At 46.8% G+C, this 27224-nt stretch overlaps 2 protein-coding genes across 2 annotated transcripts in view; one reads left to right on the plus strand and one right to left on the minus strand.

Moving 5' to 3' along the window:
- Window positions 1-1414, minus strand: part of PEX6 (peroxisomal biogenesis factor 6) — a 314233-nt gene extending 312819 nt beyond the window's left edge. The window contains exon 1 of the mRNA XM_030195683.1: window positions 433-1414. Coding sequence (XP_030051543.1) covers window positions 433-1368 — 936 coding nt within the window. The 5' untranslated portion in view covers window positions 1369-1414. The remainder of the gene's footprint in view (window positions 1-432) is intronic.
- Window positions 1415-14636: 13222 nt separating this feature from the next.
- The window catches only part of PPP2R5D (protein phosphatase 2 regulatory subunit B'delta), a 235173-nt gene continuing 222585 nt past the window's right edge, over window positions 14637-27224 (plus strand). The window contains 2 exon segments of the mRNA XM_030195682.1: window positions 14637-14828; window positions 20973-21050. Of these exon segments, the coding sequence (XP_030051542.1) occupies window positions 14802-14828; window positions 20973-21050 (105 nt within the window). The 5' untranslated portion in view covers window positions 14637-14801.

A 27224-nucleotide genomic window follows, 5' to 3' on the forward strand; every position in this document is an offset into this window, starting at 1 on the left:
ACAGAAGAAAGAGAGCTGAAGGAAGACAGGCAGCAGAAGAAGAGAAGAAGCTGAGACAGAAGCCATAACATCCAGAGAGCTGAGAGAGAGAGAAAGAGAGCTAGAACTGATGTCCTGCTTTGTTTGCTGGCAAATAAAGAAGATTTCTCTCTCATTCTGGTGTGTGCTGTTTGACTCCTGAAGTACCACAGATTCTGCTAACAATAGGGGTAATTCATGCATCCATTCCTGCAACACATCGAGCCGAGCATCCTGTCCACAACTGCAGCCAATCAAGGCCAAGGGCACCTGACAAGCTTCCCAAACGTACAAACATTCTATACATGTTGTTCCTGGAATTGTGGATTTTTCCCAAGTCCATTTAGTAGACAATTACATAAGTAATGTACTTATCTACTAAGAAGAAAAGCAGGAGCCCTGGCTGCTTCTCACCTGGAGGTGTAGCTCGGGCCTCGGGACGCTCTCGCCGCACAGGTTGAAGCAAAGAGCGGCAGAAAGCAATGCCCAGTCCTCGGTTCCCTCTTCCAGCACCGCAGCGTCCGGGCATAGGTCAGCCGCTAACAGCACCGCCAGGTGACCGGGCCCCGCACCATCCCGCCGCACCTGCACCCACTCTCCGTGAAAGAGGCCGAGGCTCAGCAGGCAACGCCGACTCACCCAAAGCGCCGCCGCCCGGTCCCAAGCCCGTCCTCCGCCCGCTTCCCGCAACCGCCCGTCCCGCAGCAGCGCCGCCGTGTCCACTACCGCTCCCCGCAACCGCACGGCCCGGGCCTGGCCCCGAGCGAAGCCCGACACCAACGGCCGGGGCCCGACAGCGGCGGCGGAGAACAAGCGGGATGAAACGCACCCCAGGTCGGTGACAGCCAGGCGGGTCCGCGGCCCCAACAGCCCCTGCAACGCCGGCCGAGTCTCCAGTAGCAGCAGCGGAGGCTCGTCCTCGGCCAACGGCACCAACTCCCCCCGTCGCGCCAGCACCGGCCCAGCCCGCAGCGCCGCCGCCAACCGCTCAGACACGGCGAACCGAAGGCCGCGTCGACCCCGGGCCCCCAGCAAAGCCCAACCCAGGGGCGGAGGACGGAACAGGGCGCCAAGTGAAACCCGCTGCCCGGACACCAACCCCCAGCGCCGCAAAAACAAGCGACTGACTCTCAGCTCAGTTCCCCGGGTCAAACCCTCTGAAGGAGGCCAGAGAACGGCGCCAACCAGCACCCGAGGCCCGCGGTGTCCCGGCGGCTGCAGCGCCACAACCAGGCCGCCCGGACCCGCTTCGTTCAGAGCCGCTGTCGCTATGTCGGGACCCGGCACCAGTAACGCCGTAAGCGGCGACATGTCGGCAGGAAAAGGCTCCAGGAGCACCAGCTCCGCCATGACAGTCAGTGAGTGAAGTGCAGCCTAGCAACAGGAATACACCTTCCGCCGGAAACGGAAACCAGACTGCTGACATCCGGCGGACAGTTGATCATCTAACCCCACAGCTGAAGAGTGACGTCAGAGTGACGTTCCCGACCCAAGAAAACTCTAAGAGCTCTCCAGCCCTACCATAGTATAAATAGTGGACACACAGCCCTGTTAAATCAGTTGATATTCAAGCTGGCAACAACTCAGGGTGGGAGGGATCAACTGTCCAAGGAGAACTACCGTTACAGGTAAGTAACTTTTATTTCTCCATGGACAGTGTGATCATCTAGCCACACAGCTGAAGACTCCCAAGCTAAGACTTGAAAACATCCTAACAGTTAAATACAGAAGTAAAATATAAAGTAGGAAACTGTTACCTGAGTTGGTGGAGGAGGTGAGTTGGTGCCTCTCAAGGATGAAGACAGAACCAATCTGCCAAACAGAGCATCAGCTGCCGATGCATCATCAATACAATAGTGCTTTGTAAAGGTATGCATGGTTGTCCAAGTTGCAGCTTGGCAAATCTCCACCGGAGAAGCACGCTGAAGGAGTGCTGAAAAAGTTGCCACAGCTCGTAATTGGTGTGCAGTGACATGAGGAACATCTGTCTGTAGCAGAATGAGATACAGTCAGTTATCCAGCGAGATAAAGTGGATTTCTTTACAGGTTTTGGTTGATGCACTGACTGGATTGAAAGAAAAAGCTACGAAGGACAATTCAAAAAATGTGTCCTCTGTAGATATATGGTAACAGCTCAAACACAGTCATGATCCGAATTGTGAGGAGGGGATGAAATGCTGGCAGTACTATGGTCTGATTGAAGTGGAAGGGCGACACAACCTTAGGTAAAAATTTTGGGTGTGTTCTTAACAAAACTTTATCATGTAGAACTTGTAAGTATGGAGAATAATGCACCAATGCTTGAATCTCTCCTATCCTCCTGGCAGAGGTTATGGCAATCAGAAATAAAGTCTTCCACGAGAGATATTTAAAATCAGCTGTCTGCAAAGGCTCAAATGGCGAACTCATGATTATGTAAAATAAGATTGAGATCCCATGCAGTTACTGGAGTCTTTATTGGAGGTCTAGAATGTAGTAAGCCCTTCATAAATCTCTTGGTGATGAATAAGAGTGGTCTCATCAACTGGATCATGTAAAACAGATAAAGCCACTAAATGGACCTTGACCAATGGAAATGATAAACCTGCATCGGAAAGATGCAATAAACAGTCCAAAATAGTAGAAATAGAACAACTATACGGATGGTGGAAATTCCTTGTGCACCATAGTTCAAAACGGTGCCATTTAGAAGCATATGAACTTCTGGTCGATTCTTTACATGCTGCCTGAAGGATTTGTAGGACTTGTGTCGAAAATAGTCTAGAATTGGTCACATATTTTTAATACGCCATGCTGTAAGTTTCAGGGAATGAAGGTTTGGGTGATGAAGTGTGCCCTTCTTCTGAGTAATTAGATCTGGCACTATGGGTAAAGTGATTGGTGCATCCTGTAACAGCGACAGAAGTATTGGAAACCAAAACTGCCTTGGCCAGTAAGGAGCAATCAGGATCATGCGAGCTGAGTCTGTGATCACTTTTTGCAACATCTTCGCTATGAGAGGAATGGGTCCCAATTGATGAGGAATGCATCGGACACTATCCTGTTGTGACTGGGCCACTTTGAGCAATATCTGTGGCATTTCCTGTTCAGAGGGGACACAAATAGATCTATTACAGGGTATCCCCACTTCTGGAATAGCTGTTGAGTAATTATGGTCTTCAAAGACCATTCGTGCGGCTTTAGCTTGCGGCTGAGTGAATCTGCTAGACAATTTAAATGTCCTGGAAGGTAAGTGGCTGTTATAGCTGATCCCATCTGTAGAACTAAATACCCGAGTTGGATTGCTTCCTGACATAAGGATCAGGATCCGATTCCCCCTTATTTGTTGACATAATACATTGCCACTTGATTGTCTGTCTGGATCTGAATATTTTGACTGAAGGATGTGAGCGTATGCTAGCACTGATAGACGGATCACTCTGAGTTCCAGAAGATTGATACTGCAGGTCTTCTCTTTCTGACAATGCGCACCCCAGCCCTTCTTGGAGGCATCTGTTGTCACTAGTATTGTTGTCTTTGGAGTCTGAAAAGGTGCTCCCTCTGTCAGGTGAGGTAGATGCATCCACCATGTTAATTGGAGTTTGATGTATTGTTGCAGAGTTATCTTGGTGGATAGCAGTTGGTAATATTGAGACCAATGATCTCTCAAAAACCACTGAAGGGGATGCATCCTTAACCGTGCTTGTGGTATAACATGGACAGTCGCAGCCATGTGACCCAACAATACTAAGAGAGTTCTGGCAGTGGTTATTTGAGTGTTTAACAAGTTCTGAACCAGTTGAATAAGAGTCTGTATTCTGGATGAAGGTAGGCATGCCAAGGCAATGGGTGTAATGAGACACGCTCCTATGAATTCCAAACTCTGTGTCGGTTGCAAAAGTTACTTTTTGTAATTTATTAGAAACCCGAGGGAAGTTAGGAGGATGATTGTCTTGTGCAATATCTGGAGAACGATCTGCTGAGTGGAGCCTACAATGAGCCAATCGTCCAGGTATGGAAAAATAATGCAACCCTGCTGACGAAGATAGGCTATGACCACAATTACACACTTGGTAAATACTCTGGGTGCTGATGTGAGGCCGAACTGGAGAACTCTGTATTGATAATGAATGCTTCGTAGTGTGAACCGAAGGTACCGACGTGAGCTTAGGTGTATGGGAATGTGGAGATATGCGTCTCTGAGGTCCAACAACGCTAACCAAGCTCCCTGCTGTAGAAATGGAAGGACGTTTGCGAGTACACACATGCGGAATCGTTCCTTTCTGATAAATTTGTTGAGGAGTCAGAGATCTAGGATGGCTCAAAATCCTCCTAGTTTCTTTGGTATTAGGAAATTCTTGGAATAAAATCCACTCACCATCTGCTCTTGTGGCACTAGCTCTATAAAGCTTGAGCCTGAAGCAATCTGTGTACTTCTGCTTGTAGGAGAAGAGCTTGTGAATTTGATGTTCCAGATTTCATCGGAGGATTGGATGGTAGATAAGAGAGAAAGCTTATTCGATACCCATTTTGTATCACTTGCAGCACCCATTAATCTGTTGTTACAGTTTTCCAGACTTTGCGGTAGAAGGTGTATAATTATACTACAGCAAGAGGCCCTCACTGGATGCCCACCGGAAGGGTGAAGGCCAGATTTTAGGACTCAGGCTGTAAAAATACCAGCTAGGTTTAAAAATCTATGACCGGCTGAGCAAGGACTTGCTTTTCCTGTAAGTTAATATGTGTCCCCGCTTGGGATCCATCCACTGGAATAGTGGTGGGTCAATTTACATACCTTAAACAGCCTAAACTGTTAAAAAGTACTGAAATGATTTAATATTTGAGAATCTGCAAAAAGCAGGTCTGAACAATGAGTCCTGATACAAAATTGGTACAATTTTTAAATCCAATATAGCACCTGTAATGAAAGATCAGATGAATAAAATGGAGCTTATTAGTTTTGGTATACAATGATACAGAGGTAATACAGAGTTCATGAGAAAGGTATGAGACGTATTGCAGCCGGAAGATGTGAAACTGTTATCTCAACGCTTCCCAAAACATGTTGATAATTAGCAGTAGCTGAGAACCAAAGGAGGTGGGTACATCAGATAGCAGATCGCATGGGAAAGTATGATCTCAGAAGTTGAGAAAGATTAGGAGCAAGGTTTCTCACCATTCACTTCTATGGAGAGGTTTGTGTATAAAAGAGGGGGGATTTTGGCTTAGTTTGAGAGTCTTTTTCTCCAAAGCTGTCAGACGGCGAAGCCTGTGCGGTTGAAACCAGAATCTGATGTCTGTATTTGTATCAACTTGAAGACTTGTGTTTGGGTAAGAAATAAAATGTATCTATCTATCTAAACCTATCTCTGTCTCTATTTTTATTGATTCTATTTTCTCCTTACCTAACATTTAGCCTAAGGTAGATCACATACAAGTGACACTCAGTTTTGGACAGAAAGCAGTAGTTATGGGAATTAGTTTTCAATCCCCATGGGATTGGGTGACAATGGAGGTCAGAGAAACTATACAGAACCTGATATATGAAATAGGTACTATTAGTCCCCCGTGTGATGGAGTCAGAAAGAGGTCTATAAGAAGAGGCAATTAAAAACAGTGGTGACCCCGAACGCTGCTCTTACTCGCTGTCCTTCATTTAAACGCAAGAGGGGATACTTAATTTTGTGCGTTCAAATGTTCTCTGTTTCTCTCTGTCACTTTATTTTCCTTCTCTCTTTTTTCTCTCATACTCACCTGCCTCTCCCTACCGCTACTTTCTGTCCTTCTGCCTCACACGGACATTGCCCATTAGAGGGGTATTGGGCACCTATGTTCTGTCCGTTTTCCCCCCCTACTTTAAATACTCTTCTATTCTTCTGTCTTTTTACTTTCTTCCCTGACTGTCTTACTGCCCTGCGCTGCACTAATGCAGTGGGGTTGAATATTTGTGTTCAAACCTTCGTTTCTGTCTTTCAATATTCTGTTCTGTTTTTTCTCACCCTCTTTTCTTTCTCCTATCCTGTTCATCTCTTTGATTTGCGTGATGTGCGCAAGAGTGTGCTTGTGGTGTGAATGATGCATACCAACGAATCCAGGCGACTGCGATTTGGGGTTTGCTGTAAGCTTATTTCAATGTTCAAAATCTTTGGATTGGTCTTTATGCTAGCAATTCTCGCTTAACAATCCTCAGAGATTGCGCATTTTCTGCTTCCAATCCCACCCTGTGTTCTGTCTTAATCCCTCCTTTTCAAATCCCTGTTCCCCTGTTCTTATCATGTATTCTGTTCTTTCTTCTTCTGTCGACCTTACTTTCCTCCAGAGGGGGCTCCCCAATCCCTTTTCCTGTTCTCCTTCATCCTAACTTCTTTTACCTACCTCTCCCTATTAGTCCTGCTCTTCTCTTTTCTGTACTGTTTCTTTGATGTTTCCGTATCGGGGGCATTTCCTATACTCTAGGAGAACAGCACGCTTTAAGATTGCTTTCCCTTAAAATCCTTCTGGTTTCTCTGTCCTTATAATCACTCTACTATTGCCTTCACTCTGTGTATCTTGTGCTGTAACAAGTTATCCACGAGATTCTTTTCACGTCTCGGGACTGTCCCTTTTACTATTCCTCCTCATTTTTTTTCCTATTGGAAACAGTAATTACGGTGTTCAGCTTTGTAGCTGATTGCCGTCGTCCAACTGCTGTTTTTCCCCTTTATCTCTCTAAGTATTCTTTCAGTCTTCTGAACTATGCTTTCTCTCTAACCACTCAGCCCACAGCCCCCCTCCTGTCCACACTTTCCTTGGCTCTTTCTCATAGTGCAGCATGAATAACTGCGTAGTATCTCTTATTCCGTCCTTTTTCCTTTTGCATCTTTGTGTGTGTCTTTGCACTCTGTCTGCTGGAAGACTTAGGTGATCTTGTTCATCAAAAACTGGGATTTGTCTTCTGTTGTTGGATAGTGCTACTGCGTACCTGTTTTTTGTCATGAGAAAATTTAGATGGAACATATTGTCTTTGTCTATGTTGCTTATTAAAGTAGGCAGACTTCTGAGATGAATAAGGTCTCCTTCCCTGAAAACATGATTTAGATTGATAATATGGAAGACGTTTATATACAGCCCTTGAGCTTTTTGAGTGATCATCTTCCAAAGTGTCCAGCGTCATGCACTCATCTTTGATTGAGGTAATCATCTCTTCCACCTTGGGACCAAACAGGCTATCTCCGACGCAAGGGAGGTATGCTACTTTTTCCTATAAAAATCATCAGCTAGAGCTGAAGAACGTAGCCAAGCCATGCGTCTAGTGGAGATGGCAATTGCTGAACCTTGCACTGCTGTCTCATAATTGTCAAATGCTGCACGAATCATACATTGGGAACAAAGTTCTAGGTCCTGCATTATACACGGCAGAGAAGCAAGAGAGGTTGGATCTGACATGTCTTGTAATTTAGCAACGTACTCCTTGATATGCTGTCTTCATTTGGATTCCAGGGCTCTGTTCTTTCCTGGTTCTCCTCCTACCTCTTGCTTCACACCTTTAGTGTACACTCTGGTGGATCCTCTTCCACTTCTATCCCTCTACCAATCGGTGTGCCTCAGGGTTCTGTTCTCGGTCATCTCCTGTTCTCCATCTACACTTCTTCCCTTGGCTCTCTGATATCACCCCATGGCTTTCAATACCATCTCTATGCTGATGACTCCCAAATCTACCTCTCTACCCCCGAAATCTCAACCAACATCCAGACCAATGTTTCAGCCTGTCTATCTGATATCGCTGCCTGGATGTCTCAACATCATCTGAACCTTAACATGGCCAAAACCGAACTTCTCATCTTTCCCGCAAAACCTACCTCTCCTCTCCCCCCTTTCTCTATTTCTGTAGATAGCACTATCATTCTCCCTGTCTCATCAGCTTGTAACCTTGGGGTCATCTTTGATTCCTCTCTCTCCTTCTCTGCTCACATTCAACAGATTGCAAAAACCTGTCGTTTATTTCTCTATAACATCAGCAAAATCCGTCCCTTCATCTCTGAGCACTCTACCAGAACCCTTATCCACACTCTTATCACCTCTCGTCTTGATTATTGTAACCTGCTTCTCACCGGCCTCCCTCTTAGCCATCTCTCTCCTCTTCAATCAGTCCAAAACTCTGCTGCATGACTCATTTTCTGTCAAAGTCGCTATACTCACATTAGCCCTCTCCTTAAGTCACTTCACTGGCTCCCTATCTGTTTCTGCCTTCAATTCAAACTTCTCTTATTGACCTATAAGTGCATTCACTCTGCTGCTCCCCAATACCTCTCCACTCTTGTCTCTCCCTACGCCCCCCCCCCCTTGGGTACTCCGTTCTGTAGATAAATCTCTCTTATCTGTCCCCTTCTCCTCTACTGCTAATTCCAGACTCTGTTCCTTTTATCTTGCTGCACCTCACGCCTGGAATAGACTACCCGAGCCAGTACGTTGTAATAACTGTATCCCGGTAGCAAACCTTCAGGGGGTGGTAGGTTCCCTTCAGCAGTCCCCAAACAAAGTCCTTCCAGACAACACAGCTTTTAGTTCCAAACAGTTTATTTTCCCTCCTCTACAAATCTCAGTTCAAGGGGGTTAAAGTCCCATTCAGTTTCCAAAACAAAGCAACAAGAAAAAACTTCCCTTTAAATCCAAGTTCTCCCCAGTTCAACAGCCTGGGTTTCAGTTTTAAAAGTCTTTCCACTTAGGTGGTTGCAGAATGGCAGTACACCGCCCACAACACAGCTAATTGACTCCTGTGACCACCCCACTGCCTTCAGTCCCTGCAACTCTGCCCCAAAGTACAATTACAGTCCATGTCAACCGGCTCCTCCAAACCTGGTGTGTTGGTCTCTCCAGACTTTGCTTCCTCCAAGCACTCCATTAACTCTGCTTCTCTGCTAGGCTGTGGGTTGGAGACCTCCTCCCCCTCCCCCTCACTTGTACTGATTTCTAACCCAAGGGAATTGAGCTTTGTCATCCCTGCTCCCCCTTCTGGCCCTCGTCTGCCATAGCAGCTGCTCTTCCAAGTCCTTTTCCTCCTCCCTTCCACGTGGGGCCATACCGGGTTTTGGGACCTACCCCCCCCCCCCCCCCCGATCCCTTCTCTCAGGGCCTTGTGGGGAATGTAGTCTGGCCCCATACCTCCTCCTGACCTGCTTAGACCCTCCAACCTCCTTACAACGTCTAGCCCCATCTTTGGACGTTTTCAAGTCCAAACTTAAAGCCCACCTCTTTACCACTGCTTTTGACTCCTAACCACTACTCACTTGCCCTGTCCTTTTATCCTCACCTCTTTATTCCCTTACCTTATTGTTCTGTCTGTTTACCTGTCTTATCTAGATTGTAAGCTCTTTGAGCAGGGACTGTCTTTTTTGTTTATGGTGTACAGCGCTGCGAATGCCTTGTAGCGCTATAGAAATTATAAGTAGTAGTAGTTAGCAATCTTGTCCATCACAGTGTATAAGTATTGAACATATTGGAAGGAATTAACTGCTATCCTAGCCTGCAGAATTGTATTCTGATAGGCTTTATTTCCCAGAAGATCCATACACTTTAAATTTTTATTTGATGGGTAAGACGTGCTCTCTTTCCCTGTCTTATGCTTTCTCATGGCTGATTTCACTACCACAGACTGATGTGGGAGTTGGTGGAGACCATGACCTAAAAGAGATTGGACTCTATATTTATTATCTGTCGATTTGTAGCTCGAACAGTAAATGGGTTAGACCAAATTTGCTTATGATGTTCTTGCAATACGTTGTCAATTGGGAGAACTGCTGTTTCCTTGTCATTAGAGAGATATTTTAAAACTGACCTCTTCTCCGGCTCTGCAGACGCCAAGTGAGAGGTATGTGGTAACTTAAGTGCCTTGGCCATTCTAATCAGGAATTGAGGATATGCACAAACCTCCTTTGTAGATTGCTTGCAGTGGTGTAGCCAAGGGTGGGCCTGTGCCCACCCACTTTGGGCTCAGGCCCACCCAGTAGCAGTACATCTATGATGTGGTTGGCAGGGATTGCCAAGCCCCACTAGCTGAAAACTCCCAACAACTGTCCCTCCTAGCGACTGATACATATTTCTCGCACCAGCCCCACCGCCTTCCCTCCGATGTATTCCCACCTATGCGGAAACAGGAAGTTGCTTCAGTGGGAAGGCTGTGGGGGCCAACATGAGCAGTGTGTATTAATTGCTTCTCGCTGCTGGTGAAAATCTGCTATTTAAAAGGTATGCGGGAGAGGAGGATGTTTGAGAGACCAAATGGCATGCAGGCGAGAGGAGAGACCAAATCACCTGTGGGACTGGGTGGGGTTTTTCTGCCCACCCATCTTGGGCCCAGGCCCATCCAAAATTGGGTGTCTGGCTACGCCCCTGATTCCTTGTGAGGAAGATCAGCATGTAAATCTGTAAAGCAAGACCTTTTCCCCATGGAACTAGGTGAGTCAGGAGAAGAGGCTCTGGAGTATGATCTAGCATCTTGTCTGGATTGTGATTCCACTAGTGGAGAAGTGGAAAGTGAGATTGACCACTTTCTCTTTCTAGATGAAGGAGTGGTGCAATGGGATCTGAGAGAAGTCTGCTGATTAGTAGAGGATTGTCCCTCATTAAGAGACATTGAAGTAACTAGTGCAGCTGACATGCTGTTTCAAGAACTGAGACATTAATTGGAAACAAAATCTGAATTCTGAGCTGAAACTGAAGGCACAGGAACTGTTTGAAGAAAGTAGAGCTAGTATTCAAAGGTGCTGCAGTAACCAAAGTTGAGCGTCTCGATCTTGAGTAACTGCTACGAGAAGTTCGGCATCCACGGCATTGAGTACTCTTATGATGACTCTTATGCCATCTCTTATTATGTGAAACAGATGCACTGCTTCTAGAGACTGAAGAACAGTGACTTTTCTTCTTCGAGAAGCAGAGGAAGCCGACGGTATCAAGCTGTTACTCAGCTGATGCCGGCTTGGTGTTGAGAGATTACTTTGAGTCGACATCGCTGACTCTAACTGACGAAGTGGAGCAGTGATGGAATCAGCTGACAGTGCTTGTCTTTCTTGCCGATTACTCTGCTGTGTCCCTGCAGTACTATTGGAGCTCACAGAAGCATCCAATTTTGACTGTCGGGAATACCCCCCCCCCCCCCCCGGGCATAGCAGGGTGGAATACAGAATCTGCCGGGACATCAGAGAGAGAAACAGCTGATATCTGTACCGGCTTGATTATGTACTTAGTTTTTGTCTTCTTTTTTTGTCGAAGCAGAAATGTCAGAGGCAGAGGTAGACCATGAGAGATCCTTTAATTTTAATAGCCGAATCTGCAAAGATTTGTCAGACATCTTTTGACAGTCAGCACAATCTGCCAGTGCATGCTGCTGTCCAAGACAGCGGAGACATTGATTGTGCAGGTCTGTGACTGACATCTTTTTCAAACAAAAATAAGTTTTTAAAATCCAGTTTCTGTGACATCTGTTCAAAATAATGAGAATAAGAATACTGACTAAAGAAAACAAATAAAGTTATGACTAGAACCTAAGAAGCGCAGTGGGTTGTAACTATACCGCGGACAAAATAAAACTGATTTGATAGGGGGGCGTGTACACTATTTATACTATGGTACGGGAGGGAATACTTGCACATGTGCAGAGAGCTCTTAAGAGTTTTCTGTGCTATTGGAAGCCCGGGTGGGTAACGTCACCCTGACGTCACTTCAACTGTGTGGCTAGATCATCACACTGTCCACGGAGAAATATAAAAGTTGCCCACCTGTAACGGTGTCAGCTAAACGCGCTGTGATTGGCTGAGAGAGACCTGGAGGAAGGGCATAATTGAAACGGACATCCAAATAGTTTTTTTACATAAGTACATAAGTAATGCCATACTGGGAAAAGACCAAAGGTCCATTGAGCCCAGCATCCTGTCCTCGACAGCGGTCAATCCAGGTCAAGGGCACCTGGCAAGCTACCCAAACAATTTGGTTGGCTTGATTTGAACGTCCCCACACATCCTGATTCTCTCCAGCGGTGGTCATTTCGGGGTGCCTCCAGATTTAACAGTCCAAGCACCACGACCACCTGTGGCAGGCTCCGAGGCATCTGATCAGCAGAGACAGAGAACAACAGTTTGGAAAGGCTGCCTGTGGCACTGAGGACACCCATCACAAAAAAATCTGGAGGGAAAATATCCAAGTGCTCGTCAGGGACGTCCTTTTTTTGTTTTGAGTGAAGGATGTCCATGTTAGGCACTTTAGAAGGATGTCCTTGACGAGCACTTGGGGATCTTTCTTTTTTTTTTTCTTCCGATTCCCTCACAGCAGTCCCGAGAGGTGCAGACCTCCCGTTAGGTTTCCCACAGTGAGGGGATCGGAAAACGGTAGTGCATCTCATTGTAATACGATTTAGACACATTATAATATTAATTTGCTCATCTGCATTCCATTTTCGTTAGCTGCTACCGTGACAGGAAAATGGCTCAGAGAACCCTTTTGTGCATGTCACGGTTTACTACTTGCTCGTTAAACTGTCTAGAACCAGTTTAAAACCCATGTTGCTGGCTCAACTTTAGTGCATCTGGCCCTGACTGGGTTAAAAAATGGTTACATGGGAGGAGGCAGAGGGTAGTGGTATGTGGAGGTTGCTCCAAGGAAAGGGATGTTATCAGTGGTGTACTGCAGGGATCGGTCCTAGGGCCAGCTCTTTTAAACATTTTTGTGAGTGGTATTGTGGAAGAGCTATCTGGTAAGGTTTGTCTTTCTGTGGATGATACCAAACTCTGTAATAGGGTGGACACACCGGAGGAAGTGGATGGCATGAAGAAAGATCTAGCAAAGCTTTAAGAATGATACAAAAATTAGTAACTAAGATGTAATGCTAAGAAATGCAGGGTCATGCACTTGGGTTACAAGAATCCAAGGGCACAATACAATATAGGGGATGAAGTGCTCCTGTGCACAAAAGCAGAATGGAACTTGTGAGTGATTGTGTCTGATTACCAGCGGCGTAGGAAGGGGGGGGGGCGGTCCGCCCTGGTTGTACGCCGCTGGGGGGGGTGTCGGCTCCGCTGGTTCCCTGCTCCCCTGCCCCGAACAGGTTACTTCCTGAGCCGGGGCAGAGAGAGCAGGGAACCAGCGGAGCCGACACAGCACCCAGCGACATGCACTCGAGGCGGTTCGGCCCTCCCGCCCGTCCCTTGCCGCTTTCCCATGTAAGTACGCGCTCCGGGGGGGAGGGTGTGCTCCGGAGGGGGGAGGGTGTGCTCCAGAGGGGGGAGGGTGCGCCGTGCTGCACCCGGGGAGGGGGTGCACAGCGGCGACCTGCCCCGGGTGTCATCTGCCCTCGCTACGGCACTGCTGATTACCATAAGGTGGCCAAGCAGATAGAAAAGGCGACAGTCAAAGCCAGAAGGATGCTCGGGTGCATAAGGAGAGGGATGACCAGCAGAAGAAAAAAGGTGATAATGCTCTTGTATAAGTCTCTGGTGAGGCTCCACTTAGAGTACTGCGTGCCATTCTGGAGACCACACCTACAGAAAGATATAAAAAGGGTGGAGTCGGTCCAGAGAGTGGCTACCAAATTGGTAAGTTGTCTCGGTCATAAAACATATAGTGACAAGCTCATAAACCTCAACATGTATACGCTGGAAGAGAGGTGGGAGAGAGGAGATATGAATGATAGAGACATTTAAACACCTTAGTGGCATTAATGTACAGGAGGTGAGTCTTTCTCAAATGAAGGAACACTCTGGAATGAGAGGGTATAGAATGAAGTTAAGATGAAATAGGCTTAGGAAGAATCTAAAAAAATACTCTTTCATGGAAAGGGTGGTGGATGCGTGGAATGGCCTCACGGTGGAAGTCGGGGAGACGAGGTCTGTGTCAGAACTTAAGGAAGCATGGGACAGGCACCTGGGATCCTTTAAGAAAAGGAGTTAGTGGTTACCGTGGAAGGGCCGACTGGATGGGCCATTTTGCCCTTATCTGCTGTCAGGTTTCTCTGAGTTTAATTTTATTTCCACTCTTTTGATCAGGCTTCCCAAGGCAGATTACAACAGTTAAGATGAACCCATCAGGAAACAGGATATCCTCACTGAAAGTTGGCCATCTGTATTGCATAACACAGTGTAGAAAAATGAGCACAAAATACAGAGTTTGTAAGTGCTGTTTTTTTATCCTCACCTCTGTATTCCCTTACCCTTAATTGTTCTGTTTACCTGTCTTATCTAGATTGTAAGCTCTTTGAGCAGGGACTGTCTTTTGTGTATGGTGTACAGTGCTGCGTATGCCTTGTGGCGCTATAGAAATAAGTAGTAGTAGATATGGGAAGTTTTCAAACAAATGAAATGATTTGAAATAAAAACTTGTCTCATCCAACTGGAACAGCTTTTGACACATGGACCAGGCATAGCCTAGGGGACTAGGTAGTCCCTCCCTCCCTCCCTCCCTTTGGGTGATCCAATGACTTCGCCTACTGACTTCAACCCATGTAATGGGTTAGATAGACTCGTACCATCTCCTGTGCTCAATCTAACCTCCTTGGGGAAAACGCGATCCTCCGCAGCGCGCACGTTTTTGAGCGAGACCTAAACGGTGCATCGCGTGCGCGCACTTCACAGCGAACGAATCTGTCCGTGAGCGCGTACGCTTCAAATGGAGGCAAGAAGAACCTACGTAGCCGGGCGCAGACTCCCCGAAAGCGTAGATGGCGTTCAGGGGACGCGCACGCAAGGAGTACGCGCTCGGGAGCAGCCGGGCCAAATAGAGGGAGAGAGACTGGGGAAGAGCGGAGGGGGCGGGTGGGAGGCGGACGGCCGGCCGGGAAGATGCCGAATAAAAGCAAGAAAGACAAGGTACGTGGGAGACAGGCGAGAAGCCTCACCGGGACCGCTGACCCCGGCCTGGTCCCCACCCCCATTAACTGACCCTACCCATCTCTTATCCTCCAGGCCTTCCACCTCCCCCACCATAATTCACACCCTAACCCCCCCTCCCTCATTAACTGACCCCTACCCATCTCTTATCCTCCAGGCCTTCCACCTCCCCCACCATAATTCACACCCTAACCCCCCCTCCCTCATTAACTGACCCCTACCCATCTCTTATCCTCCAGGCCTTCCACCTCCCCCACCATAATTCACACCCAAACCCCCCACCACCTCTCATTAACTGACCCCTACCCATCTCTTATCCTCCAGGCCTTCCACCTCCCCCACCATAATTCACACCCTAACCCCCCCTCCCTCATTAACTGACCCTACCCATCTCTTATCCTCCAGGCCTTCCACCTCCCCCACCATAATTCACACCCTAACCCCCCCTCCCTCATTAACTGACCCCTACCCATCTCTTATCCTCCAGGCCTTCCACCTCCCCCACCATAATTCACACCCTAACCCCCCCTCCCTCATTAACTGACCCCCTACCCATCTCTTATCCTCCAGGCCTTCCACCTCCCCCACCATAATTCACACCCTAACCCCCCCTCCCTCATTAACTGACCCCTACCCATCTCTTATCCTCCAGGCCTTCCACCTCCCCCACCATAATTCACACCCTACCCCCCCCTCCCTCATTAACTGACCCCTACCCATCTCTTATCCTCCAGGCCTTCCACCTCCCCCACCATAATTCACACCCTAACCCCCCCCTCCCTCATTAACTGACCCCTACCCATCTCTTATCCTCCAGGCCTTCCACCTCCCCCACCATAATTCACACCCTAACCCCCCCTCCCTCATTAACTGACCCCTACCCATCTCTTATCCTCCAGGCCTTCCACCTCCCCCACCATAATTCACACCCTAACCCCCCCTCCCTCATTAACTGACCCCTACCCATCTCTTATCCTCCAGGCCTTCCACCTCCCCCACCATAATTCACCCCCTACCCCCCCCTCCCTCATTAACTGACCCCTACCCATCTCTTATCCTCCAGGCCTTCCACCTCCCCCACCATAATTCACACCCTAACCCCCCCTCCCTCATTAACTGACCCCTACCCATCTCTTATCCTCCAGGCCTTCCACCTCCCCCACCATAATTCACACCCTAACCCCCCCTCCCTCATTAACTGACCCCTACCCATCTCTTATCCTCCAGAACCCCCACCACTACCATAATTCACACCCTAACCCCTACCCATCTCTTATCCTCCAGGCCTTCCACCTCCCCCACCATAATTCACACCCAAACCCCCCACCTCTTATTAACTGACCCCTACCCATCTCTTATCCTCCAGAACCCCCCCACTCCTACCATAATTCACACCCAGCCTCCACCCTCCCCTCATTACCTGTCACAAATCCTCCCGATCCCCACCTCTACCATAATTCAAACCCTAACCACCTTAATACCAGACCCGACCTGTCTCTTATTCTCCACCCCCTGTCCCCCCATAATTCACACTCCAACTCCACCCTCTCCTCATTATGTCACTAAGCCTCCAGATCCCTACCTCTACCATAATTCACACCCAAACCCCCCACCACCTCTTATTAACTGACCCTATCCAATATCTTATCCAGACCCCCCCCCACTCCTACCATAATTCACACCCTAACCACCCCACCACCCTCATTACCTGACCCCTACCCATCTCTTATCCTCCAGAACCCCACCCCTACCATAATTCACACCATTCCCCCTCACCCTGTCTCTTATTCTCCTTGAACTCCCACCTTCATGACCTGAACCCTATCCCTCTGTTATTCCTCCAATTCTTATAATTCATGCCCTGACCCCCCACTAGTCTTTTATCTTCCAGCCTCCCACCACCATTCAACTCATAATTCAGAATCTGACCCCCCCCCCCCCATCCTCATTACATGAACCCTACCCATCTCTTATCCTCCAGTCCCCCCACCCCTTCCATCATTCTCATTCTCACGCTGGCCTCCACCCTCATTGGCTGCCCCCCCCCTACCGGTCTCTTATTCTCCAGGCCCCCCCCCACCCCTTCCATCCTCCAATTCTCATAATTCACACACTGACCTCCACCCTCATTACCTGGCACTACCACCCTCCAATTGTCATAATTCAAACCCTGAACCCCCATCACCTTACCTGTCTGTTATCGTCCAGTCCCCCCCCCCCCCGCCTTACTGTCCTCCAATTCTTCACTCTCTAGCCCCTCTGTGGGCAAGTCACTTAACCCTCCATTGCCCCAGGTACAAAATAAGTACCTGAGTATATGTAAACCGCTTTGAATGTAGTTGCAAAATACCTCAGAAAGGTGGTATATCAAGTCCCATTTCCCTTTCCCTCTAAAACAGGTTAATCTTGCATCTTCTCATCAGAAAAAAATCCTGGTTCAATTATGCAAAGTTGAGCAGTTTTGGAAAAAAATGTAAAACTGAGTCTGACTTAAAAGGCCTTTAAACTCACTCTTAGAAACTACAAATCATCTCCGAGATGCAAATGCCCATTACTTTTCTGCGCGTCTTAAGACTGCTCTTAATCCATCTAAAGAACTCTACTCCTCCTTTCATTCATTAACATCTCCTGATCCTAATTCTAGTAATGGTTTAATCCTTCAGGCGGAAATAATGTCCCAGTGTTTTTGCAGCAAAAAGTTTGAATCTCTTGAACTCTTTACCATCTCCTACCTGTAGTAGACTGTCTGCATCTGTTGATCTTAGGTCCTCTGGCTCACCAGCATTACCCCCTGTCCCTCACAATAACCTCCCTCAACTTGTTGGCTCGTCCTCTTTTGGACCACAAATTCTGGTCTCACTTTCCAAAACCATCTCTAGTATGAAAAGCACTTACTGCTGACTTCTGGGCCCTTTTACTAAAAGGGTTGGTGCACAGCAAAAGACTTGCCACTTGGTAATCTGGAACTATTGCGGGGCTATCGCAGGAGCTCTGCAGTACTTCCCACCCCCAGTGCATGCCATTTCAGATGCTTAGCCGGTGGTAATTGGGCAGCACTGCACTCTGCCTGGTTACTGCGGGGTTAGCGTGGTAGTCCTTGCCGCTACCTCTCAGTAGGCGGTGGTAAGTGCTCCCCTTGAAATGGCTGCACGGCAAGTGGTTAACTTACCACATGTCCATTTATTTTCCAGCAAATAACACAGCTTTTTACCCACTGTGGTAAACGAGGACCTCAGCATACACTGACGCTAATGCAGGCCCCCTTTTACCGCAGTCTGGTAAATGGACCCCTTGATCCTTTTCCCTCCACATGGCTCAAAACCCCTGAGCTCAATTTATTACCTATAATAATCCTCCTTATCAATAATACTCTTTCATCTGATCGAGTCTCTCTCATGTAAATGTGTTTCTTCTGTCCTTAAGAAACCGTCTTTGGATCCTCAGGTTCTGGCTCACTTCCATCCTATTTCTAATTTATGCTTTATTTCTAAAATACTTGAGAAGACAGTTTACCAACAAGCCTCCTCTTTCTTTTGTGAAATCTCTCGTCTTCAGTTCTGAAACAATAATTACAACTCTGCTTAGTGAAATTCACTCTCACCTGGATAGACATAATATTGTGCTCACTGTTTCTCTTGACCTGTCTGCTGCATTTCACCTTGTTAATCACTCCCTTCTTTTAGCTCACCTTACCTCTTTGGGTTTGACAGGATCTATCTTTTCCTGGTTTTCCTCTTCTTAACTGATTGCTTATTTAGGGTCACCACTCTATCCTCAACATCTCAACCCCATTATTTAGATTGTGAGGTTCCCCGGGGTTCCATTTTATCCCCTCGTCGTCTTTCTTAGCCCGTTGGCCACTGTTATCTAGTACACTGGTATTTTTTTTTAATTTTTTTTATTTTTTGTTACATTTGTACCCTGCACTTTCCCACTCATGGCAGGCTCAATGCGGCGGGCAATGGAGAGTTAAGTGACTTGCCCATAGTCACAAGGAGCTGCCTGTGCCGGGAATCAAACTCAGTTCCTTAGTTCCCCAGGACCAAAGTCCACCACCCTAACCACTAGGCCACTCCTCCACTCCTTTCTTTGCATTTTTATGCTGATGACATACTTCTGATTTACCTCACAAATCCTTAGTCCCTATCTATTGCACCCCTTAAGAATTGTCTGTCTCTAATATCACAATAGCTGCTTGATCATAGACTGATCATTAATAAAGACAAAACTATAGCTGGTTCACTGGCAGTCTTCCCACCCCTAAGATCCCCCTCATTCTTTTTGGTACCACTATTCAAGCCTTGGGCTCTTTAGTTATTTGGGAATCATTCTTGATTCCTAGCTCTCCTTTGTCCCAAAGATCTCCCACCTACGTAAAACTGGCTTCTATAACCTACGCCAAGTCCGTGCAGCTAGACGGTATTTTGACCATAGTTCCTTTCACTTTTTCATTCTTTTTAGGATTGACTACTAAAATCTATCATACTTAGGTTGTCCTCAGTCTCAACTCAAATTACAATCCCTCCAAAACAGAATTTATCAGACTTCCCACTTTCTTATACCTGATCTTATCCCATTCCTTCTTCACTTCCTGACATTACTTATCCCCCACTTTCTCATAGTCTGATCCTATCCCATTCCCTCCTCACACTGCTTATTCCCCCATGATGACCAGATCTCTCTTACTGCTTCAGTGCAGGACCTTGAGCATCTACATGATCAAGACCCTGCAGTGGCTTAGTGCCATAGCTGTGAGAAGAGGTAAGAGAGATCTGGTCATTGTGGGAAGGGAGGTGAGCAATGCCAGTTACTGTGAATGATGGGGTGGAATCTAAATGTGGCTTTAAGATGAAATTTACAAGGTTTTTTGGTGCTGATGTGTATGTGTGTTGGGCATTATTACAGGTGGGCTGTTATCCTATATAATAAAACGCACCTCCAACATTCTGAAGCCGAGAAAGTGAAGCCTTGAAGCATTCCTGCAACGTTCTGGAACTACGTGTCGTCAGTTGAGGAGATGGAGCCTTACAGAGCGCACGAATGCTTCACGGCTTGAAGGCTTCATTTTTTCTCTCTCTCTCTCTCTCACACACACACAGTCTCTCACATACACTCTCTCTCACACACAGACTCTCTCACACACACTCTCTCTCTCTGACACACACACACTTTGTCTGTCTGTCTCTCACTCATTCTCTCTCACATACACACTCCATCTCTCACCCACACACTCTCTCTCTCAAACATACACACTCCGAGGAATGGGGGGCATGGAACACTCTGGGGAGGAGAGGGAGGGGGGCATGGAACTCGGAGGGAAGGGGGGGCCAAGAACTCGGAGGGAGGGAGGGGGCCTGGAACTCGGAGGAGAGGGAGGGAGGGGGGGGGTCATGGAACTCGGAGGAGAGGGAGGGAGGGGGGGTCATGGAACTCGGAGCCCCACACACACACACACACACTCACTCACGCTCACATATACTCTCTCTCACACACACACTCTCTCACACACACACACATACACTGTGTCTCTCACACCCTCTCTCTCTCTCTGACACAAACACACACACACTCTCTCTCTCTCTCTGACACACACACACACACTTTGTCTGTCTGTCTCTCACTCATTCTCTCTCACATACACACTCCATCTCTCACCCACACACTCTCTCTCTCAAACATACACACTCCGAGGAAAGGGGGGCATGGAACACTCTGGGGAGGAGGAGGGGAGAAGAGAGGGAGGGAGGGGGGCCTGCACCTCAGATGGAAGGGGGGCCTGGAACTCGGAGGAGAGAGAGGGAGGGAAGGAGGGGGTCATGGAACTCGGAACCTCCCCCCCACACACAAACACTCACTCACTCTCTGTCTCTCACATACACTCTGACACAAACACACACACTCTGTCTCTCACTCACACACACACACACACTCTCTCTCTCAAACATACACACTCCGAGGAAAACCTTGCTAGCGCCCGTTTCATTTGTGTCAGAAACGGGCCTGTTTTACTAGTTAGAAATAATACAGGCAACTAAATGTTAAGTTTGTTCCTTAGAAAGTGTTTTGGTATATACAGAAGTAAGGCTTATGAAGAGCAGAGACTTATGTAATCTCTCTTGGCAGGAACCCCCCAAATGTGCTAAAAGCAGCACCAAGAACGGTGTCAGTGGGAAGGATGGTGGTACAGAGAGCTCTGAAGAGGTAAGGAGGCCAATATGTGGAGGACCGGGGATGGTGGTGCAGCCATGCAATTACTGAGTGATTTTCAAGAAAGGGCGAAATACTGGGTTTGCCTCAGGGGGTGCTCACCAGTTGGTGTGCTTTTGTATTAGAAGTACAGGCTGCAAAGCTTTATTCAAAGGTCAGACAAATGCAACTTCCTCAAGAAGTCAGTAATTGGATAGGAAAAACTAAAAGTAAATATTGTGAGGGCAACAAACCCTCTTGTTTGGAAATTAAATCTAAAATTTAGAGAAATGGAGACCACTATGATTTGGAAACGGTTGGACATCCATGTGGAGGCATCATGAATAATATCCTGTGCTCCTAACTTTGGGGAACCCATGACACTCCCTCCTGGATGTGGTGGAGGCTCTGGAGGAATATGGTCTGGTCTCAGGGTTTAAAATCAATGTAGTTAAATCTTAAATTCTGAATGTTTCTCTGCGGCCTATGGATGTCTTGTGGATACAGTCTAATTAGCTTTTCCACTGGGCTTCCAAGACCCTTAAGTATTTGGGGATTCACCTTGTCAAAACCCGGAGGGCTCTCTATGCGGCTAATTATCCATCTCTATTGCGATCCCTCTGGGCTGGGCTGGAGAAATGGGAACATGAGCATATTTTCTGGTTGGGTAGAGTCCACTTTATTAAGATGATGGTACTACCCAAATTGCTTTGTTTGTAGCTCTTCAGATTGCCTTGCCAGCTAAATGCTTTTTTGACTTTCCATTGACGATTGTTCCAATATATGTGGAAGTGTAAACCCCCATGAGTGGGGAGATCGACTCTTTTTCATCTTAAAGGACAGGGAAGGATGGTATTTCCCAGTTTTCAACAATATTACATAGCAGTCCGTTTAAAATATCTTGTGGCGTGGCAGCAGGACACAAGGAAGAGCTGGGTGGGTATGGAACAATGTGCAGTAGGGGATATGCCATTATTGTACATTCCTTGGCTCCCCTTGCCAGATATTCGATGGGGAGGGTGAATCCATACATGGCCTTTACTATGGGAACCTGGGTGCGAAATAGGAAGTGTTTTTTTTTTCTATTTTTCTTTGGGAGGGTATACTTTTGGGTTACCCCTATAGAAGTAGCCGAGGGGTTTGTGCTGGGTTGCAGTGACCCTAGGAACCAGGGCTGGGCGGCTCGGGGGTTGTCACAGTTGGGCCACTGAATGGAAGAGGTGGCACTTCTTCCATTTGCAGAGTTGGAAGAAGAATTTGTCCTGACCCAGAGAGATCAGTTTAATTTTCACCAAATCTCAGATTTTATATGCAAGGAAGCTCTTCCAGAACTCCGAGAGGCTGAGATGCTATTGGCGTGTGCTTTGAATGGAAATGGTGGCAGAGGATGTGTCTCCCGGTTTGACAGAGCTCTCATTCAACAGAAGACACCCCCTATTAAATCTGTTCATCTCTGGGAGACTGCTTTGTGGGGAGGCTATACTTCAGGGGAATGGGAGAAAATCTTTAAAAGGTTGTTAAAAGTGTCTGTGGCTAGTAACGTGATGGGTATAAAATGCTGTACCTGTGGTATTGTACCCCAGACTCCTTTCCTACCATTTACCTTTCTTCCTCTGATTTATGTTGGTGTGAGGAACGGGGTACTTTTCTTCATATTTGGTGGTCCTGCTCAGTGGCACAGAATTACTGGACAATAGTGTTTGATTTGATCACAGAGATTCTCGGCCTCTCCTTGCCAGTCTCGATGGGGTGTAGATTGCTGAACATTAAACCTTCAGGGTTGCCTGGCAAGTTCTTCAAATTGGCTTTCACAATCCTTATGGTGGGCTGAATATAGCCTTGACGGCAGCCTGGAAGCAAACTACCCATGTGCCAACAACTTCTGTTAATATGTCTTCCGTACGTCTAAATTTACTACCTTGCGACACACAACCAAGTAAAACATTTCTTCAAACTTTGGGAGCCGTTTACCATCTGGGGATGAGTAACTTTGATTATTCCTTTGATGATTTTTGATCTCAGCCAGTTAAACCTACCTAGAGCTCCTAATTCGTGGGGTGAAGGGCTGGGGTTTGATCATACTTTGTAGTGCCTGGGTTACCTGTTGTATTGTACCAAAGAGTGATGGTATGACTTTTGTTTCGAATGGCATGTTTTTTTATTTTATTTATTATAGCATTTATATCCCACATTTTCCCACCCATGGGCAGGCTCAATGTGGCTTACATCAGTCTGAAAGACATACATGGGAGGAGTGGCCTAGTGAGGAGGGTAGTTAGTGGGGTCCCGCAGGGGTCTGTGCTGGGTCCGTTGCTTTTTAATGTATTTATAAATGACCTAGAGATGGGAATAACTAGTGAGGTAATTAAATTCGCCGATGACACAAAATTATTCAGGGTCGTCAAGTCGCAGGAGGAATGTGAACGATTACAGGAGGACCTTGCGAGACTGGGAGAATGGGCGTGCAAGTGGCAGATGAAGTTCAATGTTGACAAGTGCAAAGTGATGCATGTGGGTAAGAGGAACCCGAATTATAGCTACGTCTTGCAAGGTTCCGCGTTAGGAGTTACGGATCAAGAAAGGGATCTGGGTGTCGTCGTCGATGATACGCTGAAACCTTCTGCTCAGTGTGCTGCTGCGGCTAGGAAAGCGAATAGAATGTTGGGTGTTATTAGGAAGGGTATGGAGTCCAGGTGTGCGGATGTTATAATGCCGTTGTATCGCTCCATGGTGCGACCGCACCTGGAGTATTGTGTTCAGTACTGGTCTCCGTATCTCAAAAAAGATATAGTAGAATTGGAAAAGGTACAGCGAAGGGCGACGAAAATGATAGTGGGGATGGGACGACTTTCCTATGAAGAGAGGCTGAGAAGGCTAGGGCTTTTCAGCTTGGAGAAGAGACGGCTGAAGGGAGATATGATAGAAGTGTATAAAATAATGAGTGGAATGGATCGGGTGGATGTGAAGCGACTGTTCACGCTATCCAAAAATACTAGGACTAGAGGGCATGAGTTGAAGCTACAGTGTGGTAAATTTAAAACGAATCGGAGAAAATTTTTCTTCACCCAACGTGTAATTAGACTCTGGAATTCGTTGCCGGAGAACGTGGTACGGGCGGTTAGCTTGACGGAGTTTAAAAAGGGGTTAGATAGATTCCTAAAGGACAAGTCCATAGACCGCTATTAAATGGACTTGGAAAAATTCCGCATTTTTAGGTATAACTTGTCTGGAATGTTTTTACGTTTGGGGAGCGTGCCAGGTGCCCTTGACCTGGATTGGCCACTGTCGGTGACAGGATGCTGGGCTAGATGGACCTTTGGTCTTTCCCAGTATGGCACTACTTATGTACTTATAAGGTGGTGGACTTTGGTCCTGGGGAACTGAGTTGGATTCCCACTTCAGGCACAGGCAGCTCCTTGTGACTCTGGGCAAGTCACTTAACCCTCCATTGCCCCATGTAAGCCGCATTGAGCCTGCCATGAGTGGGAAAGCGCAGGGTACAAATGTAACAAAAATAAAATAGATACTATTGGAGATTCTACATGGAATGTTGCTACTATTGGAGATTCTACATGGAATGTTGGAGATTCTACATGGAATGTTGCTATTCCACTAGCAACATTCCATGTAGAAGGCTGCGCAGGCTTCTGTTTCTGTGAGTCTGACGTCCTGCACGTACGTGCAGGACGTCAGACTCACAGAAGCAGAAGTCAGCGCGGCCACATTGGTGATCTGCAAGGGCCGACTTCTACATGGAATGTTGCTAGTGGAATAGCAACATTCCATGTAGAATCTCAAATAGTAGCAACAGTGGAGGAGTGGCCTAGTGGTTAGGGTGGTGGACTTTGGTCCTGAGGAACTGAGTTCAATTCCCACTTCAGGCACAGGCAGCTCCTTGTGACTCTGGGCAAGTCACTTAACCCTCCATTGCCCCATGTAAGCCGCATTGAGCCTGCCATGAGTGGGAAAGCGCAGGGTACAAATGTAACAAAAAAAAAATATATATCAAACAGGCAATAAACAATGACGTACATTGAAGTTGAAGAGGTTAGAGAGTAATTACAGAGGAGAAGGAGAAGGGCAATAGGATTCAATAAGTCGTTATGATAGCTACAGTTCAGGAGTTATGGATACAAGGAGGGACTTTGGCATAAGCTTTTCCAAATAAATTTGTCTTGAGAGATTTTCTGAAAGTCGGATGATCATGAGTAGTTTTTACAGATTTAGGTAATCCATTCCACAAATGTGCGTTAATATAGGGAAAGGTGGATGCATGAGTGGTCTTATATTTGAGGCCACAGTATGCTGGGTAATGGAGATTTAAGTACGAACCGAAGCAAAGACCATACAATGAGGGCAGAAAAAAAGTAGTTTTTTTCCCCAACTTTTTATTAATTGTAACAAAATACAGCTTTGGGAAATGTGCATCGCTGATATCTTGCATTTCAGTTTCTATTTTCATGACTGTGACAGTTTTTTTATATATAGGTCTGGAAAGTGTTTGCTTTTTGCAAGATTTGTTTACTGGAGCTCTTAAGGCTTTCTCTTTTAGTTGTTGCAACTTGAGTTTTGATGCAAGAACTTGACAGTCACTTTTCTTCCACAAACTGGGGAATGAGAAAATAAATGGTACCTTCCATCCTGCTACCTACAGCTCATCCTCCTAGAAACAGAGGGCATCTGAACCATTAGAAGTCACTGTATTAAGCAGTGTAACACAGGAGGAGAAAGTAACCTCCCAGCTTGAAGAACCTGCAGCTGCTTCCCCCGAGAAGATTTGCTAACTGCTCACAAACTAAGGGCCTCCTTTATCAAGCCGCTCTAGCGGTTCCTGTGTGGCAATGCCGACAAAGCCTATTCAAAGTGAATGGGCTTTGTTGGCATTACTGTACCAGGGACTTAGCTGGTGGTTGGGAGGCGGGGCTGGTGGTTTGGAGGCGGGGATAGTGCTGGGCAGACTTATACGGTCTGTGCCAGAGCCGGTGGTGGGAGGCGGGGATAGTACTGGGCAGACTTATACGGTCTGTGCCAGAACCGGTGGTGGGAGGCGGGGCTGGTGGTTGGGAGGCGGGGATAGTGCTGGGCAGACTTATACGGTCTGTGCCCTGAAAAAGACAGGTACAAATCAAGGTAAGGTATACACAAAAAATGGCACATGTGAGTTTATCTTGTTGGGCAGACTGGGTGGACCGTGCAGGTCTTTTTCTGCCATCATCTACTATGTTACTATGTTAGGGACCTTTTTTTTTTTTTTTGTTACATTTGTACCCCGCACTTTCCCACTCATGGCAGGCTCAGTGCGGCTTACATGTTGTATAAAGGTACTTATTTGTACCTGGGGCAATGGAGGGTTAAGTGACTTGCCCAGAGGCACAAGGAGCTGCCTGTGCCTGAAGTGGATTTTGATAGTACACGAGGCACTCTTAGTTGTACAAAGTGAGAAAGTGATGAGTGTAATGGAAGGTATGAAAACTAAGTTTCTTTTGATTGACAACCAAGATATCGCATTGAAGCCTTCTCTTTTTTTTTGTCATTCAATGGTTCAACCTATAAATTGGAAAAATCTTTAAAAATGTTAGCAGTATTGTTAGGAGAAAAAATATCCGCCAGAAGGTGGAGAACTCTAGACGCCCCACGGACAACAACAAGAAATGAAATAAAAGTGGGAGGGCGACCAAGTCTTTATACCTCAATAAACATCTTTATTATTATATATCCTTTCAGTCTTTGGAATCCTTGGTCGCCCTCCCACTTTTATTTCATTTCTAGCAGTATTGTTAGGGAAATCTGCGATCATGCGGAGAACTTGAACGCCCCACGGGAAAACACTAATATAGGTAAAAGTGGGATGTTTTGACCACGGAAATATAAATCCCAGAGACAAATATCTTAAGAAACTTATTTATTGATGAAGAGACTCGACACAACTGTTGTGTTTCGGCCTACCGGCCTGCATCAGGAGTCTGCCCTAATGGCGTGACGTATATGAATCTTAAATGCCAAAAGCGCAATTTGGTCTGTGTCCCAAACCAAGCAAACTTTGGCTCTATCAGAAATGGTCTTGAAAAAGACCTTTCGTGGTGAACTTGCTCATAGCGGGTCGCTAGAAGCGTAGCATAAAAACGTAAAAAAAGGTTCGGGACACGGACCAAATTGCGCTTTTGGCATTTAAGATTCATATATGTCACG

Source organism: Microcaecilia unicolor, chromosome 3 (assembly GCF_901765095.1).
Source record: "Microcaecilia unicolor chromosome 3, aMicUni1.1, whole genome shotgun sequence".
Classification (NCBI taxonomy): Eukaryota; Metazoa; Chordata; class Amphibia; order Gymnophiona; family Siphonopidae; genus Microcaecilia; species Microcaecilia unicolor.